This window comes from Monopterus albus, unplaced genomic scaffold (genome assembly GCF_001952655.1).
Source record: "Monopterus albus unplaced genomic scaffold, M_albus_1.0 scaffold394.1, whole genome shotgun sequence".
In the NCBI taxonomy this organism is placed as follows: domain Eukaryota; kingdom Metazoa; phylum Chordata; class Actinopteri; order Synbranchiformes; family Synbranchidae; genus Monopterus; species Monopterus albus.
Genome location: NW_018128274.1, coordinates 875,093 through 894,576, shown reverse-complemented (window position 1 = coordinate 894,576; position 19,484 = coordinate 875,093). Strand labels below are relative to the sequence as shown.

The 19,484-nt window shown below is 41.2% G+C and overlaps 2 protein-coding genes across 6 annotated transcripts in view; one reads left to right on the top strand and one right to left on the bottom strand.

The window, feature by feature from the left end:
• The window catches only part of LOC109951523 (potassium voltage-gated channel subfamily H member 7-like), a 170,261-nt gene extending 162,541 nt beyond the window's left edge, over positions 1-7,720 (top strand). For 4 of the 5 annotated variants that reach the window (XM_020586085.1, XM_020586084.1, XM_020586083.1 and 1 more), the window contains 3 exons: positions 770-926; positions 3,718-3,907; positions 4,163-7,720. In XM_020586085.1, the coding sequence (XP_020441741.1) occupies positions 770-926; positions 3,718-3,907; positions 4,163-4,441 (626 nt within the window). In that variant the 3' untranslated portion in view covers positions 4,442-7,720. Of the gene's footprint in view, positions 1-769; positions 927-3,717; positions 3,908-4,009; positions 4,126-4,162 lie in introns of those variants that run through there. The other variant, XM_020586086.1, reaches the window with a different exon arrangement.
• A 5,820-nt stretch (positions 7,721-13,540) lies between these two features.
• On the bottom strand, positions 13,541-16,763 carry LOC109951529 (mitochondrial folate transporter/carrier-like). Its single transcript, XM_020586098.1, has 7 exons — positions 16,266-16,763; positions 15,913-16,063; positions 15,726-15,811; positions 15,307-15,461; positions 14,617-14,730; positions 14,264-14,409; positions 13,541-14,148 (listed from the first exon to the last, which is right to left on the bottom strand). Exons 1-7 carry the CDS (start codon positions 16,468-16,470, stop codon positions 14,022-14,024), a joined length of 984 nt encoding a protein of 327 aa, XP_020441754.1. The 5' UTR covers positions 16,471-16,763; the 3' UTR covers positions 13,541-14,021.
• Between the last annotated feature and the right edge of the window lie 2,721 nt (positions 16,764-19,484).

The following is a 19,484-nucleotide window of genomic DNA, read 5'->3' as shown; positions in this document are numbered from 1 at the left end:
TATCCCCCTCCAATACTACGCACCTTGCTACCCTTTCCACCTGGTCTCCTGCACATACGTACAGTATATCTACCTTCCTCCTCTCCATCATGTCCGCCAGCTCTCTACCTTTCCCTGTCATTGTGCCAACGTTAAGAGTCCCTATTCTCAGACCTATACTCCTGCCTTTCCTCTTCTCTCTCTCTCTCTCTCTCTCTACAAATCCTTCTGCCTCCTCTCCTTCTTCGACCAACAGTAGTTCAGTTTCCGCCAGCACCCTGTAGGTCAACAGCACTGGTGGCGGTCGTTGTTAACCCTGGCCTCGACCGATGCAGTATGGAATTCACACTGATGATTTGCATGTTTAAATGTGGGATGTTTTTACGCCACATGCCCTTTCTGATGCAACCCTCTCTGTTTATCTGGCCTTGGGACCGGCACAGAAGTCACTGGCTTGCAACGCCTGTGGCTAGATTAGAGCAGAGTAATATCAATGACTATAAATAAGACAGCATCCAGGAAATGTCAGTTGTATCTCCAGCCATTACTTGCTGTTCCTCCTCAACCACAGACACTCATAAGAAGAGGAGACAACGTTCCTCTGAGGGTGCAATTGTCAGCCAGGGTTGGATGTGTGTATTTTTCTATAGGATGGCCATAAGGTGGTCAGAGCTTAGTACAGCTAAATGATGAGAAAGCACAACACAGGAGGATGCTTTCTCAGTGTCAGCGTTCTAACACCACATATCATTTACCCCATATCTGTTTACACTCACCTATCTCCCTCCAGAAATATATGCTGAGGAGTGGGCGCGTTGTCCTGGCAAGGCCACGCAGGAGCCTTTGCAGTGTCAGGAAACGCCGGCTGAAGAGGAGGACAGCGACACGGATCTCACCTACGGAGAGGTGGAGCAGCGGCTGGACCTGTTGCAGCAGCACCTCAACAGGTGTGGAGGGGCAAGAGAGGGTGGAAAGTGCTCTGTAACAGCAACTTCTCTGAACACCATGCACTACTCAGATAACAGTTAAAATGCTTCTCACCTCATTATCATCTAGGATGAATTTATATTTCCAAATGAAGCACAAAATGTGTTCTTACGCAGATGAGGCTTTTGACATTTAGATAACTAAAGATACCTTCAGGATCATGTCTTGCTCTGCTTCCCATAATAGGCATTTCATTTTTCTTTCAATTCATTACAAAGTCAGAGCTCACCTTGAAAACAGTTACGATACTGTGTCTAATTGGCTGAAACCTGGACAGAGACATTGTAGGCCAGACGCACTGCAGCCGTGTTAATGCAGAGAGCATTCTGTGTGAGCAGCTCATGTGATTCTGGTGCACTGATATAGATGAGGGGGAGGCAGACAGTCAGCAAGAGTCTATTTATAGCCATGAGATGCAGACACATTGCAAAGATTCTTGGTGTCATCCTGTGAGGTGAAGATAGCGGATGTCATGGTGAAGTCACAGAGTATTGGTGCAGTTCTGGAGGGAGTGAGGAAATGGCTTTTTTTTTTCCATGGATGTGAAGCTGTTTCTTCAGGTTTCAGCATACAGATCTGCCTTTTGTCTCTCTGTTTAAATGTGGGATCATGCCACAACTGGCCATCATTCTTCCATTTGTGCTGGTTTGGGTAAATGTTTGTCTGAAGCAGCAGACATGGCCACAGCACAGCCAACCCTCATTTTACTGAAACAGGCTTGAGCCGATCTGTTTATGTCTAGCAGGCACCTGGCAAAGCGACAAGGAGGCATTCCCCTGCACACCTTCTAGTCTCTGCTGGCTCTGTGTGCTGTTTTTGCCTTCTGTTTTATAAATGGACAGAAAACGTAGTGTGTGGAGGAAAGAGGCGATTCACCAGATCACACACTCCGTGCCAAGTGTTTGGCATTTTAGTTTGTGCCATACAGAAACTTTCCAGCAATTATCAAATCCTTATCTTTAATTCAAAGATTTACCTCTTTGCCACAGATTGGTTTGGTTAAGAACTGCATACAGCTTGCTAATATTTTACACTGGCTGTCATAGTAACCACTAGGAGATGAAATAATAATTCGTCATCAACATTCAAAATAAATGCACATAGAAAACTAGAAAATTGCATTTTCTGAAGAAAATGCGTATGGATGCTGAGTGCAGAAAAATCGCCCTGAAAATGCTGAACATTTTGACACCTGAATGCTTTTGCTAGCTGAAAGTACACTGAAGGTGAAGAAGAAGAATAAAGACCAGGATAACATAGTATGGATGCTGAATCAGCATCCATACAATAAAGACCAGGATAACATAGTATGGATGCTGACTCAGCATCCATACAACTAGACATCCAGTGCTGAAACTAAGTAGTTAGGTTTTTCACTTTGATTATGCACAATTTTGAGATAGTTTTGAGTTTGTTTTTTTTGTTTTTTTGTCTAATTCTTGATGCCATTTAAATCTAAATGCATCAACATCAACAACCTAACAATATAGTACAGTAGCAAGCAGAAGTCAGCAAAACCTTTGGAATGTCCTGCATTTATGTTACATTTGTCTTAAAATACAGTACAATCTTCATCTAACAGTTATGATGAAATACAGTTTAAGTAATGATAGGAACAGTAAAAAACATATCTGAGCTGACGCAGTTTGTATGTCCAAAGCTGCTCCTGCTGCTCCACCGCAGATGGCTGCCTTGGTTCTGTACCGAAAACAAATTCCTTGTATGTAACATACTTGGCCAAATAAAGGTGATTATCCTTGTTAAATCCATGAGTTCATACCACATTTTCCACCAAAACTGTGAAAGTTTAATTGACGTGTTCAATAAAAACAAAAAAGATTATAACTATTAGCTTAACCACATGGTCTATAACCCTAATTAGATCAAGATGAGATCACCTTTATTTGACATATTGTTGCATGAAACCAGGTCATCCCAAAGAATTCACTGACTTTTTTTTTTTCCACTTTAAGTAATGAATACAAATGCTTCTTCCACCACTGACAGACACCAGTCTATGCTCCTCCAGGCTACACTCTAAACTGTACAAGGTCATGTTCACTCTCTCCTGCATCAAGCTAACAACATTCCTCATCCTCCTGTAGGAAACATTTCTGAAGCACTGAGACACTACTAAAACCCTGTGCAAGTGTAAGGTTTGAGTCTCCCCCTAGTGTTTGGTATCAGTAATAACCACCCACCCACTTTCACAATACACAGTTGATTTCCACTATTGTCATTTATTCCTGAGAAAAGATAATATCAGTCATTATGCTGATTAGGGGACTGACAGTCAGTTGATGGTGATGAGATGATATTATTGATCACTGGGAAATTAGGTCACAGTAGTAACACACAGAATACAACATAACCACTAAAAGGGGAGGCGACAGTGGTGCGGTGGGTAGAGCAGTTGTCTCCTTGGTGGGTTGAATCTCGGTGCCTGCAGTCCACATGTCAAAGTGTCCTTGGGCAAGACACTGAATCCCCCCCGTTGCCCCCTTTGGTTAGAGCCATCGGTTGAGTTGGCGCCGCAGATGGCTGCCTCATTTCTGTACTGGAAACAAATTCCTTGTGTGTAACATACTTGGCCAATAAAGGTGATTATCCTTATCCTAAAAAACTGTGGAAATGACACAAACAGTAAAGAGCTTGGTGACCTTTTTATTCATGTCAGTATTCACCAGCAGACATTCTGGGTGTTTCACTGCTAATTTTGTGAAAGTGTCTTGTCATTTGTCCGATCATCAGACTGGAGTCCCAGTTGACCGCAGACATCCAGGCCATCCTGCAGCTCCTCCAGAGGCAGACTGCAGCCGGGCCGCCTGCCTACAGCATTGTCACCTCCAGCCTCAAGTACCAGAGGCCGGCCATCAGGGTGCAGCCAATGTCTGCCATCCAGACAGATGTGAACCTCAGTCTGTCTCTGCCTCGGCCACAGGTACACCACACCCATCAAGAAGGAAACAGTACTAATTATTTTGGCCAAATGTTAGGTGATTCCATAACTGAGCTGTGTGAATTTGCTGTTTTTTCTCCTCAGGTTTAGAACCATTGTTCAAACATCACAAGCAACTGAATACAATTCTATAGAGGAGGCAAAACTGTCATTTTATTTATGTGCTGTATTACTGTAAATATGGATGTTGTAGTGTATATTATGACTTTACTGCTCCTGACAAACTGTCTTCCTCAGTGCCCTGGCCCAGACAAGGCCCAGAACAAATCCAAAGAAACCTCCCCAGTCCTCCTTCACACAGAGACTCTTCCAGATGGGAAATTTGCTGGACTGTTCAAGAGTGACACAGACATGAAGCAGAGACACACACAAAATGACAAGGACTCTCCAGAGCGACGCCAACGGTCAGCGAGGCTCCCGTCGGGCCGACAAGCATCGTTACCCGATGTCCCCAGCAGCTCAGAAACGTTGGGACTCCACAGGCCAGTTTCTGACCCAGGGCTTCCAGGAAAGTAGGTCCCCCACCCTCAACACTGACTGAAGGTCTTCTCTTAAGTTTGACTCAGGGTCTAAGAAAGAGACTGAATATGCAAAGGAAGCAAACTTTCTTCCATTCCTTTTCAGAAAAGCCCCAACCCTTCGTACTCTGATTTAGACATGTAAAGTCAATTTATACAGAGGCATTTATACACTCCATCACTAAGATATGTAAAGTCACCATCTACTGTGTACATACTTCCAATAGAACACTGCCAGCAACAGAGGCACCCAATGTGTTTTTTCTAAAACAGATATATGCATGTTTTTCATTCTCATATTTTCTCTTCTGTTGCATGTTCCTCACAGAAACTCACCAGGCAATCAGGTGTGATCTTGGCATGCTTACAGACCACTGTAGCTATCAAGTCTCACTTCCTGTGACTCGTCCCTCTGCACAAAGCTACTTGAAATATTTCTATTTTTCAGCTTTGAAGTTGATCTTTTTTCAGCAGCTCCAAACAAATTGACAGTTCCAAAATTGCAAAGAGGTCTGTCTGTGTGTTTAGCATGCCTACTGTTTTACACCACATTGCCACAAGGCATGAAAATGATCTCTTATTCAGCTCAAAACACAGAACAGTGTAATCATAAAAATGAGCGTGTAGGTTGTGTGGCCATCCCATCGCACAACAAGACTTTTGTCCGTCTTTGAGAGCGATAATGATGAATCAGTCCATACACTCGAGTTATGGTGTGTCTCTAGAGTTTACTGCACTCTGGAAAAAACATTTTCTACAACCAGAATGAAGAAAACGAGCATCTCTGAACTGCACTCGTGTTGTGAGTTAATTTGCTTGCAAATATCAAAGTTAATAAGTATGTGAATTTAACAACTCTCACAAGAAAAACATTTCAGTGGTGAACTGTAGATGTTCGAGACACACAATGAAAGTTTACAGTAGATGTAAAAAATATGAGACCTGCATCATATCAGCGCAGGTGATATGACCCCATACGGCTGCGGTCACAGCTTATAAGGGATGTTTATGGCATGACTGGTTGAGGATTTTAATGATTTCTACAATTGTTGTTTTTCAGTTAATACGGTATTTTTGTGCATTTAAAAATGTGTCTGAAAACAACAAAATGTAATCAGTCAAAAACATACATAACCACTTCCTTTTTCTTGCCACTTGCCATTCATTACATTGTTGAGCCTTCAAGTAATGAAGATACTTCTGATCGTCCAAGTCTAATTGCCAAAACTTTCCTCTCTTGCTATCTCATTATATATCATCACAGAACTGTACACTTTTGTCATATATTGTTATATAGAGTATGTGCAACTGGTCCTCACTGAAACTACTGTATATATTTTTGACCAATCATGTCATTATATTTTCAGAAGGTCTACAAAAACAAATTTCATTTTGGTCATAAAAAAAAGTTGTAGAAATTATTAACGTCCTCAGTCAGCCTTGACAAAAAGGTCCTTTACAAAGACTGCTTTCAGACCAAACATTTCTAGGGACCTATTTCTAGGAAGAACCCCACTGGGGAGCTCTCCCAAGAACTACATACTTTCACAGGCTTTTTTCTGTTTGTATTCGCACCCCCAGTAGGAACACTGAAGTAACGTAAGGTGGCTGACTGTTAGCAATTAGCCAACAAGCTCACGCTATGTTACATTACCAGTACAGTAAGTAACTTTAAGTATAGAAGGAGTCACTAACCCTCTGCAGAGACTTCTGTTGGCAGATTGCAGCTCTCCATGCAGCTGGTGATGGCTGTTGCTCACAATTGTTTACACAGCTACCACAGTTTTTTTTTTAAAAAGGGCAGTTAGCAGTGCTGTAGTCAACATACAGCGCACATACAGTATATCACTAATAGTTCCTATTGTGCTTGGAGAATCGCTGCCCTGAAGTAGGAGCTGAAACAGTCCCTCAAAACAGCATTCTAAGAACTATTATTGTTCTCTGTTCCTGCGGTGCAGACACACAAAAAAGGCCGAAACTTCGTCCAACAGTTCTAAGAACTATGAAAAAGTTGCTGAGGAAACTTTTCCTGAGCTAGAGGAAACTGACTGAAATGATACTTTTGGGTTGCATGCTTTAGGTCTTCCATTATTTTTTTTGAAAAGTACACTTTCCTAAATAACAAATCATCACTAACAAAGCATCAGCAGAAAAAAATTAAATAAAAAACTAGTTTGAGCTGAGGGCACAGCTCAGCCTTCAGTAGCCTTAGCTTTATTAGCCCGCTCTAACCTTTACAAACATCAATCCAATGCAAAGAACCCCCGCTTCTCCACATCACACATGTAAATGTACTGAACCTTTTTAGGATGAACTGCATGACGACAATAAATTTGTCATTTTAGTTTTCTATCAACACAAATTCCACCAAGCTCATGTAATGCATGGAGAATGCACTTGACTAAATTATAAAAGGTCTCAATCAGCTGTGTGTGACGTATTGATGCGTAAGATATACCACATAACTCTTCTACAGAGACTCAAAAATAAAGGTTAGACCTATTTTTCTAAAGCAGAGTATTTAGTTTGCCATTATTTTTTTATGTACATAATTTGTTTTTGTTTTTTTGTTTAACCCCTGATGTTAGAATGGTGGTGAGTGCTGATGGGATGAATGCAATGCAGAGTCTCTCAATGTAGCAAGCTGGGTGTTGCACTGACTGTATGGTATTTGAATCATTTCTGCATTGATTTTTCTCCCTGAACAGCATGTTAGAACCCAACTCAAAGACAACAAGCCTGGCCTTCATTGTGTCCCCTGACTCTGTCACTGGAGGCCTTCTCACTCCAAATCCCTGGTAATGAAAGGCTTTGTAACATGTAAATGAACTGATGCAATGTTACTGGATGCCAAGATAAAAATGCTTTGTTTCCAACTCTTCTGAAAGAAGTGAGGAGTGTGAGATCATGGAGAAATACCAAGCTCAAAGAGAAACCTTTACTCTACAGGACAATACGGATGTTTTCATTAGAACGTGGGTATGTTTTCTTTCTTGAGCACAGTTGTAGAACAAAAGTTGCTGAAGTCTAACTTGGCACTTCTGGTGAGAGCTGAAGAGTCAGCTACTCAACTTTCATGGGATTTGCTAACTTTTGCACAGAGATTTGAAAACTTGCTGTACTGGATATAAATGTCACTTTTTTAAATCTAGTGCTGTTCACAATTGTTTTTATGCATTTTTTTAATGTTTGCCACTGTATTTTATACAATGCAACACTTAAAAGCTACTTTGAATGTTTATGTTCTTAATTATTTAAGGAAATATATTGTGTAAATAGACTGCAGAAATGCACAGTTGTATAAATTATTAAAGAGAATGCATACTGATTAAAAGGTGTTTATTGTGAGTAACAAAATAGGATCTTTCCTACAATATTAGATATGTGTAGAGGCTGATTTCACCTGGTTATGTTTGTACTGAAACATGGAAACATAACATTTATACACCTGAGGTGCATTAACATATTGTAGCCATATGACAATCTCTCAGTATCAGTTTTTTAAAGTATCACTGTGGATTTATATAAGCTCACAGTCACTTTACCACAATATTTTTTTATTGTAACACGTACAACGAAATTATGTTTAGAGCCAAGGGCCCCGGGCCACTGCGTGCATACACACCACCATCACAGGTATTTCAGTTCAGTGTCTTGCCCAAGGACACTTTGACATGTGGACTGCAGGCACTGAGATTTGAACCTTCAACTTTCTCGTTGGGAGACAACTGCTCTACCCACCGCACCACTGTCACCCACCTCCCAAATAAGTTTCATAAATCACAAGTGTACATTGTTTCCTACATTAAAATACCACTACAGCTAATGTAGCAGGGGGAACACGTACACATGCTGATACAACATTGGTGGTGTATCAATAAGCGCTACAGTAAACACTTTTCAACAGGGAGAACGCATATCAATACAACACCACTACTGTGTCCGTACTGTTGTGCTACTTTGAAAGACTTATGGTGTTGTTGTGTTCATCTTCTGTAGGGACCAACATGCTTGAAGCAAGGGCGTACTTTTGTATAACCCATGCGCATTATCCTTGGTTTGAAGTCGTATTAGATCATTTCGATATGCCTGACCTACTGAAAGGAAGGGGGCGATCTAAAGCTCACGTTACATGTAAATATAATATTTACAGTGGGTACGAAAAGTATTCAGACCCCCTTAAATTTTTCACTCTTTGTTATATTGCAGCCATATGCTAAAATCATTTAAGTTCATTTTTTTTCCTCATTAATGTACACACAGCACCCCATATTGACAGAAAAACACTGAATTTTTGACATTTTTGCAGATTTATTAAAAAAGAAAAACTGAAATATCACATGGTCATAAGTATTCAGACCCTTTGCTGTGACACTCATATATTTAACTTAGGTGCTGTCCATTTCTTCTGATCATCCCTGAGATGGTTCTACACCTTCATTTGAGTCCAACTGTGTTTGATTATACTGATTGGATGTGATTAGGAAAGCCACACACCTGTCTAAGACCCTACAGCTCACAGTGCATGTCAGAGCAAATGAGAATCATGAGGTCAAAGGAACTGCCTGAAGAGCTCACAGACAGAATTGTGGCAAGGCACAGATCTGGCCAAGGTTAAAAAAAAAATTTCTGCTGCACTTAAGGTTCCAAAGAGCACAGTGGCCTCCATAATCCTTAAATGGAAGACGTTTGGGATGACCAGAACCCTTCCTAGAGCTGGCCGTCCGGCCAAACTGAGCTATCGGGGGAGAAGAGCCTTGGTGAGAGAGGTACACTCCAAGATGGTGAGAAATAAGATTCTCTGGTCTGATGAGACCAAGATAGAACTTTTTGGCCTTAATTCTAAGCGGTATGTTTGGAGAAAACCAGGCACTGCCCATCGCTTGTCTAATACAGTCCCAACAGTGAAGCATGGTGGTGGCAGCATCCTGCTATGGGGGTGTTTTTCAGCTGCAGGGACCGGACGACTGGTTGCAATCGAGGGAAGGGTGAATGCGGCCAAGTACAGGGATATCCTGGACGAAAACCTTCTCCAGAGTGCTCAGGACCTCAGACTGGGCCGAAGGTTCACCTTCCAACAAGACAATGGCCCTAAGCACACAGCTAAAATAACGAAGGAGTGGCTTCACAACAACTCCGTGACTGTTCTTGAATGGCCCAGCCAGAGCCCTGATTTAAACCCAATTGAGCATCTCTGGAGAGACCTGAAAATGGCTGTCCACCAACGTTTACCATCCAACCTGACAGAACTGGAGAGGATCTGCAAGGAGGAATGGCAGAGGATCCCCAAATGCAGGTGTGAAAAACTTGTTGCATCATTCCCAAAAAGACTCATGGCTGTATTAGTTCAAAAGGCTGCTTTTACTAAATACTGAGCAAAGGGTCTGAATACTTATGACCATGTGATATTTCAGTTTTTCTTTTTTAATAAATCTGCAAAAATGTCAAAAATTCTGTGTTTTCTGTCAATATGGGGTGCTGTGTGCACATTAATGAGGAAAAAAATGAACTTAAATGATTTTAGCATATGGCTGCAATTTAACAAAGAGTGAAAAATTTAAGGGGGTCTGAATACTTTTCGTACCCACTGTAGTCCTGGACACTGTGACCAGAGGGACTAACACATTATTGTTCTGGGTAAACATCCAGATGGTCTATGTCAGTGTGGATGTACAGTCCAGTTGTGCTGGATTCCTGGGCATATAGAGATCAGGGGCAATGAAATTGTGGACAGTATAGCAAAGCCATATTTACGGAATGAAAAAACAGATATTAGGTTGAATACAGAAGTAAAACCAAAAAAGATAATAAGAGGGAGTGGCAAAATGAATGGAAAAAAAAGTTGAGGGAGACATTTTAGTTTTCAGACCACTATTAGGAATACCATTTATTCTTATGGAAATTTCAGGGATTCAGTTAAGTTCACTGAGGCTGGGGCATCCTACTTGTGACACCAATTGATTCCAAGGGCTGTTATTCAATTTTTTTAAATTGCCAGCTTATACTCGAGGATATTATCGGATGTTAGACTAGAAACTAGACAAATGCATTTCCTGACAAAAATGCATGGGGATGTTGTAATGCTGAAGTATTGCCCAGAAAATGTTGAAATGCCTGAAATCATTTGATGAAACAGCTGAAGGATGAGAAGAAATAGCTGAAGTTCTATGCTGAAATAGCTAAAGAATGAGATGCAATGCTGAACAACTGTGGAAGTTGAAAAAATGTTGACTATTTATGGAAGATGAAAACAAAAAGTTGAATAATTATGTAAGATTAAATCAAAAGCTAAAGTTAGGAAGTTATGTTCTAAGAAAATCTGAGAGCTTAAAACCATCACTCAAACAGCAGCTTAAATTTGTAAAAAGGGCTTCATGTGAGCTTAACCTGTGATCTGGGCTTTTCATTTTGAAAATCCGGCACATTCTGGGGCCTTCATGTAATGTTATTGCACAAGCTGGACTTTTAGTTTGAAGAGTTGGTGCGTTTTGGGGCCCTTATGTGAGCTTTATTGTGTGGATGCTCTCTTGATTCCGCATCCATACTATGTTATCCTGTTCTTTATTGTGTGGATGCTGATTCAGCATCCATACTATGTTATCCAATTATTTATTGTATGGCTGCTGAGTCGGCATCCATACTATGTTTTCCTGGTCTTTATTGTGTGGATGCTGATTCAGCATCCATACTATGTTATCCAATTATTTATTGTATGGCTGCTGAGTCGGCATCCATACTATGTTTTCCTGGTCTTTATTGTGTGGATGCTGATTCAGCATCCACAGTATGTTTTCCTGATCTTTATTTGTTTATTATATGGATGCTGAGTCAGCATCCATACTATGTTATACAATTAGTGTGAATGCGAAGCAACCACACTCTTGTTTTCCAAATCTTATTATAGTTTCTTCTGTATGTTTTTCACCGCTCATCTCCTCCCACATACTTTCAGCTAGACAGCCCATATAACTTTAATACTTTTTCATAAATTCAGCTTTTTTCACAAAATTTTTCCCATTGGAAATGAATGGGAAAAAGTTTGAACCTTAATATCTCTGGCATCCCTTTGGCTAGAAACACCATTTCAACTCTATTCAACTCATGAGAAGTTCGGCTACCAATGGCGCAACAATCATCTTGATATCTTTTACGTTTTTTAAATAATCAGCATTTATATTTTTTGTATTTCTCCATAGGAATGAATGGACCAATGCAATCCCAGTGGCACACTCTGGGTCACATGACTCCCCGCTCTAGCTTGTCTGTCTGTGTTTTTAAACAATTTCTTGCCCGTTTTTCTGTTCTTATTCTGCCATCCTTACGCTTTATACACATATGAACGGTATTTGCGTAACATCGCACATTCCAGAGAGAGTGCCGTCTCACTGCTCCATAGGTGGCCATTCAACAGAAGGATTCAGAAAGTAAGTTTGAAGCAAAAGCTAGGGCATTTTAAATTGCCACTGCATCTTCATTTTCTGGAATATTTTGACATAGAGGTGATCAGCATTTTTGTTGAGCCCTCCTGCTGCTCACTGTGAACAAATTGTTTCAATAGGACTTATAGTTTTTTCCTTCATTTGTCAATTGTTGACCAGGAGGTTTTTGACATTGCAGTGGGTACGCCAAAAGCAAACCGCTGTTCATTGAAGCAGTGGCTCATTAGCCCATAGCATTACAATAGGCTGCTAACAGCTAGCAGTGACAACACTGCTGTTCTTTCAAACACAGAGAACTTGCTCTGCTAGACAGCAGCTTAATGCCTTTTTTCCAAACATGTTTGACTTCTGATCAAGCCTGACCAAAGAAGGATTATATCAGAACGGAACCATGGTGAGGTAAGCTTATATCAATGTATTTTGAATGAGGCGGTAGCTCACTTAGCCCATAGCATTACAATAGCATGCTAATGGGTAGCGCAGTAGACACGAAGCTCATTATGTAAAGTAAAGCTCATGATAATTCATGTTTAGTTCAGGTTACACTGTGTTTATACTCAGGCAGGTGAACACTGAATAATTTTTGAACCGTGTGAAACGCTTTTATAAGCAAGTTTACAGAATAAGAATCCACTTTATTGGCCAGGTGTGATGGACACATGAGGAATTTGACTCAGGTACATCGGTTCTCAATGTGCAAAACAGTAAGTCAGCATAAGGCTGTGTAATATAACAAAAGAGCAGTATTAACATCAACAAACAGTGCAGACAATGCAGAAAAAGCAGTATAAACACACAGTAAACAATGCAGACAACAAGGAATGTTCATTGAAATGAGATAAATAGGGATAAAAGCAGAGTACTTAAAGCTAGAGAGCTCTATGACTCTATGAAAGTTATAAAAAAAAGTCCATGTATAATCTGTACAATGTATATATACACAGGTATTGCACTGAGGGTTATTGTCTAATCATACTGTCGTGGGTTAAGTGTTCATCAGAGTGACAGCCTGGGGGAAGAAACTGTCCCTGTGCCTGGTTGTCTTAGTTTACAGTGACCTGTAATGCCGTCCAGAGGGGAGGAGTTCAAACAGATTGTATCCAGGGTGTGAAGGGTCTGCAGTGATCCTCTCCACCCTCCTTTTGATCCATGCAGTGTACAGGTCCTCCATGGAGGGCAGGCTCACACCAATGACTTGTTCTGCAGTCCTGACTTTCCGCTGAAGTCTATACTTGTCCTGTTTGGTTGCTGAGCCAAACCAGACAGTGATGGAGGTGCAGAGAACGGATTCAATGATTCCTCTGTACAACTGTATCAGCAGCTCCTGGGGCAGGTCAAACTTCCTGAGCTGGCGCAGGAAGTACATCCTCTGCTGTGCCTTCTTGGTGATGGTCCTGATGTTGGACAACCACTTGGGATTCTGACTGCTGTTTCCTACTTCTGCGGTAACTGTACTCGTTTCCTGTTTTCTGTGCCTGCACCGCGTTTGTGCTTGGTCCCAGATTGTTTAGGAATTAAACTTACTGTTTCTAAGTTGATCTGAATTTTTGAGCGACAACATACGCTTGCACCACTTAAGTACTTGTGTTGCAGAAGTTCTTGCTAATTACCAGATTTAATTTTCTACTTTTGGTCTGCAGATAATGCATTTTATAACAAAATGTTATAAAGCAGTTCAGTTACAATTTGTTGTAATAAAATGTCAACAAATTATGAATTTCCAGAGAACTAGGTTTGCATACTTAAAACTAAAGACCATCTCCATTGTTGCTGTAAACATAACCAAATAACTTGATTATTACACATCCATGCAATAATCAACTTGTCCCCTGTATCATTTTCTGCTGCCAGAAAAGATAAGATGTAAACATAACTCCCATAGGATGAAATATTTAATTAATCTACCTCCTGAGTTCATGATTAATTGGACAGGACCTCATCATGTCACTGACAATCCAGAATTGATTTGGTTCTCTTTCACAGCTTGACTCATTTTCAGGTCAGAAAAAGGCCTGTCACATCAGCACATTGCGTACGGAGCCCTGAGAGTTCAGTTTCAGCCTGACGTGTTTTTCTTTGTAACCCGGTGTGGCATCAAGCTCAGAGTCCCTGCAGTTGTCCACCCCATACCTCTGAGCCTCATTTCTTTTGTCCCAAAAGAAAGCTAGACACATTCTCATAAATTACAAAGGTGATGCAGCAGGCGGGAGTAACGCGTATCACATTGGAGATGATGCCTTTGTAGAAACCAATGGCGCCTTCATTCCTGCAGAGAAAAGGACAAAATCATAGCCATGAATCAAATAGGACACAATATCCAGATTCAGAAACTGAGACCACAATAGCACATTTGGTTCTTTGTTAGTAGATCAGTGTCATACCTCCATGTTCGTACGATGACATCAATAACTCCACTGTACGTGTTGTGCTGGTCTTGCAGTCGAGCTCGCACCACCTGATATGGGTATGTTGTGATCACAGCAAATATTTTGGATAATGCTGCCATTGTGATATATTCCAGTGCATTCTGTTTATAGAGACGGACAAAGAGAGTGAGAGAGGAAGAAATTAGCAGAGTGGAGTTGGAAAACTGATTAGTCACTTCTTCAGCTGCTAGCTATCCACTGTGGTTTCAGTTGTATTAAAACTGAAGTTACAAACTTGTGTTAATTAAAGCACTGGACATGCTTCCAGCCTGTCTGTCTGTCTCTGGCTCATGGGTGTAATGACTCACCAGCTTTGCATCTGAAGGGACTTTCTTGTACTTGTTGTGGTATCTCTTGAGCTCTTCATAGGCCATGAACTGCAGTGCTCCATGGGATGTACCAAACAAACCAGGAACATAACCCTATGACAAGTACAGTCTGTAAGTTGGTCTGTCTCGACACACTCAAATACCCACATTATGGGTTAAATATCACTAGAAAAGCCCACTGCATTGTGTCTGTAGCTCCCTCCCTGTCTTCTCTCATGCTGTCACTGAGCACTTTGGTGACACTTGTCACACCAGGCTAATACAAGTCACATAAAGGAGCTAAACTACAGCCCCAACAATTGTTTAAATTATAACCATTATGGGGTTTTAAGTGCTCCAATGTACAGCTGCACTGCCCTCTAGTGGTGAAGTAATTTTTCATTAATGAGTGAATACAAAATGGTATTACAGTGCAGCAGGACAAAAGGCAGTCTGGTTATAATAAACTATTACAAATCATCCTCTCCCGACAGTCCACAACATAATTTTTTTTCCATTTGTTGCTGTTGCCTAAAAGTAGCAGTTCATGTGTATCTTCATGTATTGTGTGGCATTCATGTGGACGGCAAAGTAAGAATTTCATTGCACAGCGTTTCCGTACTGTGCATATGACAATAAACACTTTGACTTTGACTCATTAAGTACAAGTCCAACACAATGATGTCTAACCTTGTATAGACCAGGGACTCCCTCATGGCGGTAGATCTTGACCAGTGCATCCACCATCCCCTTGTACTGTTTACTGGTTGGCTCAGTATTGTACTGCAGCACCAGCCGGGTCTTGGTCACCCAGATTGGGTTGGTTAGGGTGAGCGTTAGGATGCCTAGGTGAAGGTAGGTCATAATATAATATGTGCAAGACACTTTTGTAAGTACATTCAGTAGCTACTTTTACATGTGCATAACTGTTAATAAATACAACATTTTCTGTTGAAACACTTTTGGATATTGACCCATGTGACTGACATGAACAGAGGGGTGATGTACTAATTTGCATCTGCCTCCTGTCAACAGCAAAGAGCACTATTATCTAGCTGTCATCGATGACTGTGTGAGCATGTGGGTTGCGGATACACGTTGGGACTAACCTGCTTCTGCCGCAGACACCAGGTGTTCTGTAGCGCTCAGCTCATTCTGACGACCTTCTTTTGTGTACCCTTTGATTGCATTGTAACTGTGGGGAACACAGTGTGGGAAATAACACATGAAATAGTCAAATGTCTGTTGTTAATGAAGTAATCATGATACAGAGGTGGGCCAACATAGCTTACGCACAAAAAGAAGTAGAGGCCCCACGATGCTCCAGCACCCCAGACATTGGGTGTCACTCCTTGGTAGAGTCCTCTCAGTCCCTCCTGCTGCCAAACACTCTTCATACAGTGCAGTATGCCACTGTACTTAGGTCTTAATTCCAATCCATCACTTACTGCATTTACATCAAAGACCCTTGTTAAGTAATGTCACCAAAATTGAACACACCAACAATTTCTAAAATAAATTAAATTCAGCCATAGTAGCATGACGCCATCACCATTAAGCAAATCTATTTTTAAATATCCGATTCTGCATTTGTTTCCATTCCATGGCAATCGTCATTAGTATAAGTTAAGCAAGTTGTCAGACTGTACCTGCAAACCTTATTTTGACCAGGTCCAGTGGGTGAAGTACCAGCGTTGATACCACTCCTCCACTCAGTCCAGCGAGCAGGTTTTCCATCCTCACGTGGTTGAAGACCTGCTGCACACGTCCGGCTAATGAGACAGCCGGGAGGGGTTTACTAGACAGTCCTGTCTCTGTAACGTTAATGGTGGAGTGATTTGGAGAGGAGCCCATGTTTACAGGTAATAAACCTAGCTAGCTCCTGTCAGCTAGCTGTAATTACGCAGTATGATAATGCTAAAAGCTTACTCAGTCTGTAACACTCAGACAACCCACTGACACTGCTGCAAAATATAAATATGGTATACAGACTGTACTAACTTCTTGAAACCATCCCCACTTTCACTGAGTGTTAGTAAGTGAACCACGCCGTTGACATAGGGTGTCGCTCCATGACTGTAGTAATGTTACCCAAAGAGTCGAACGACAGTACCACCACTCGACCTTGCTGTGTTCAATAAATGTCAAGGCACTGTAATTAGAAACCGTACTTCCGGCCATTGCCTTCAAAATAAAAGCTTTTTTTTTTTTTAATAAAAAAAACGAACAACGGTATTTCGCCATACTGTACTGAAACAGCGCAAACGTTAGAACGGGGGTTGCATGATGGAGCGGTGGTCAGCACAATCATCTCACAGCGAGAAGGGTCTGGGTTTCGAACCTCAGCTGTTCGGGCCTTTCAGTGTCGAGTTTTTATTTATTTATTTATACTAATAGTTTATAACTATCCCTTTTATATTTTGATTATTTTACACTTTATCGAAACATGTGTATTATTTTTATTTTTTTTCCCGATACTCCTTTCTTTCGGGATGTTGTGTTTAACTTTATTATTATAATCTTCCTTATGTCTACTTGCTAAAACCTCTTGAGTGAAAATGACTTTATCTCAATTCCTCAGTGTTCTTATCATCAACTCATCACTTTGCACAAATGAGACTGGAGTATTGAATATGTTTCTGGTACTTGTCTTGCTAAATTTTGCAACTTGATGGTTGTTTCTTTTACTTGTCGTAAAAGGACTTGACATCCCACAATGCAACGCGGCTCCAATGAGTAACTTCATGAGCTGACACCATTGATCACAGCATCTTGCTAAAGAGACTTGAACATGTTATTGGGAGTAAAGGAACTGCACTAAGTTGGTTCAAATCTTATTTATCAGAAAAATTTTAATTTGTTCCTGTTAATAATGAATCTTCCACACAAACTGAAGTTAGTCACGGCGTTCCACAGGGCTCTGTGTTAGGTCCAATTCTCTTCACTTTATACATGCTCCCTTTAGGCAATATTATCAGGAAGCACAGCATAAATTTCCATTGCTATGCAGATGATACTCAGTTATATTTGTCTATGAGGCCAAATGAATCAGATCTTTGAACATGATATGGCATTTAAATCACACATAAACCAAGTCTCTAGAACTGCCTTTTTTCACCTGCACAATATTGCGAAAATCAGGAACATCCTGCCTCAAAGTGATGCTGAAAAACTGGTCCATGCATTTGTTACTTCCAGGCTGGACTACTGTAACTCTTTACTATCAGGATAGTTCCCTAAAAAGTCTCCAGTTAATCCAAAATGCTGCAGCCAGAGTACTGACAGGAACTAGCAAGAGAGATCACATCTCTCCCATATTAGCTTCTCTCCACTGGCTCCCTGTAAAATTCAGAATAGAATTTAAAATCTTTCTCCTAACATACTACCCTTAATGACAAGGCTCCATCATATCTTAAAGACCTCGTAGAGCCTTATCATCCTAACAGAGCACTTCGTGCTCAAGAGTGCAGGTTTACCTGTGGTTCCTAGAATCCACAGTAGAATGGGAGGCAGAGCCTTTAGCTATCAAGCTCCTCTCCTATGGAACCAACTCCCAGTCTCAGTTCGGGAGGCGGACACCCTTTCTACCTCTATGATTAGACTTAAGACTTTCCTTTTTGATAAAGCTTATAGTTAGGGCTGGATCAGGTGTCCCTGAGCCTTCCTTTAGTTATGCTGCTATAGGCCTAGGCTGCTGGGGGGCCACATGATGCTCTGAGTTTCTCTCCTCCCCTCTCTTTTCCTCTCTCCCTATGCTTCTATATGCCACCATTACGCATCACTAACTTTCTGTCTCCTCTCTCTCCCCGTACCTTTCTGCAGGTTGCCCTGGCTCTGGAGCTCTGTTTCTGATGAGCAGTCACTAGCCACATCAACCTGACCAGTGTTCGATTGTTTGTTGTGTCCTGTTGCTTTTCTTCTTTTCTCTCTCCTCTATCCATCACCCCAACCGGTCGAGGCAGAAGGCCGCCCACCAAGAGCCGGGGTCTGTCGGAGGTTTCTTCCGTTAAAGGGAGTTTTTCCTCCCCACTGTCACCAAGTGCTTGCTCAAGGGGGATTTGTTGGGTTTTCCCTATGTAATAATATTGATAACAGTAAGGTCTAGACCTTACTTTGTAAAGTGTCCTGAGATGACTTTTGTTGTGATTTGGCACTATACAAATAAAATTTGATTTGATCTTAGTTTAGATTCTTCTGTCTGAAGTTTGTGCTTTATGTCCAATCACCAGCTGCTAAAAGACCCGGGCACCATAGAATAAATTACATGATTAATTGTCAGTGTTTATGTTTGATCACTGTTTCCCAGGTTCAATGAAAGCAGCAGTTGCTGGATCAATCACAGCTGTTTTTCTGGCTCTCCTGTTCCTTTCTGCCTTCCTGTTGATTAGGTGAGCAGTTCACTTTCACTGTGATTACAGTTGGTAATGCGTATTAAATTCAGGAAGCAGCTGTTTCATCTGATGATCCGTTGGTTTGCTCACTCTTTCTCTTGTCTAGAAAAAAACAGTCCTCCAAACAACCATCCAGGCCTGAAGAGAGACCAGACACCACAGCACAGGTGAGGGAGAAGAGCTCAGGTATTACTCAGAGTCCACGCTCACCTGAGTTTGAATAGTGCCTCATGTCCCTGTTTAGCTCCTCTTTTCATCCTGTTCATTTCTATCTGGTACATTTGTTTCTTTAGCTTGTTTTCATCCTCCACATCTTTCTGCATCAGAAATGTGCTGAGACCCTGTCGCTTTGTTTTCATCAGCATTGAGAAAAACATGGCTTTGGCCGTTTCAGTGCTGCCATCAGTTGACACTTAAACATGTTAATGACTTGTAAAGAAAGAGAAGGAGGCAGTGGTTTGTTCCCTAATTGCAGGG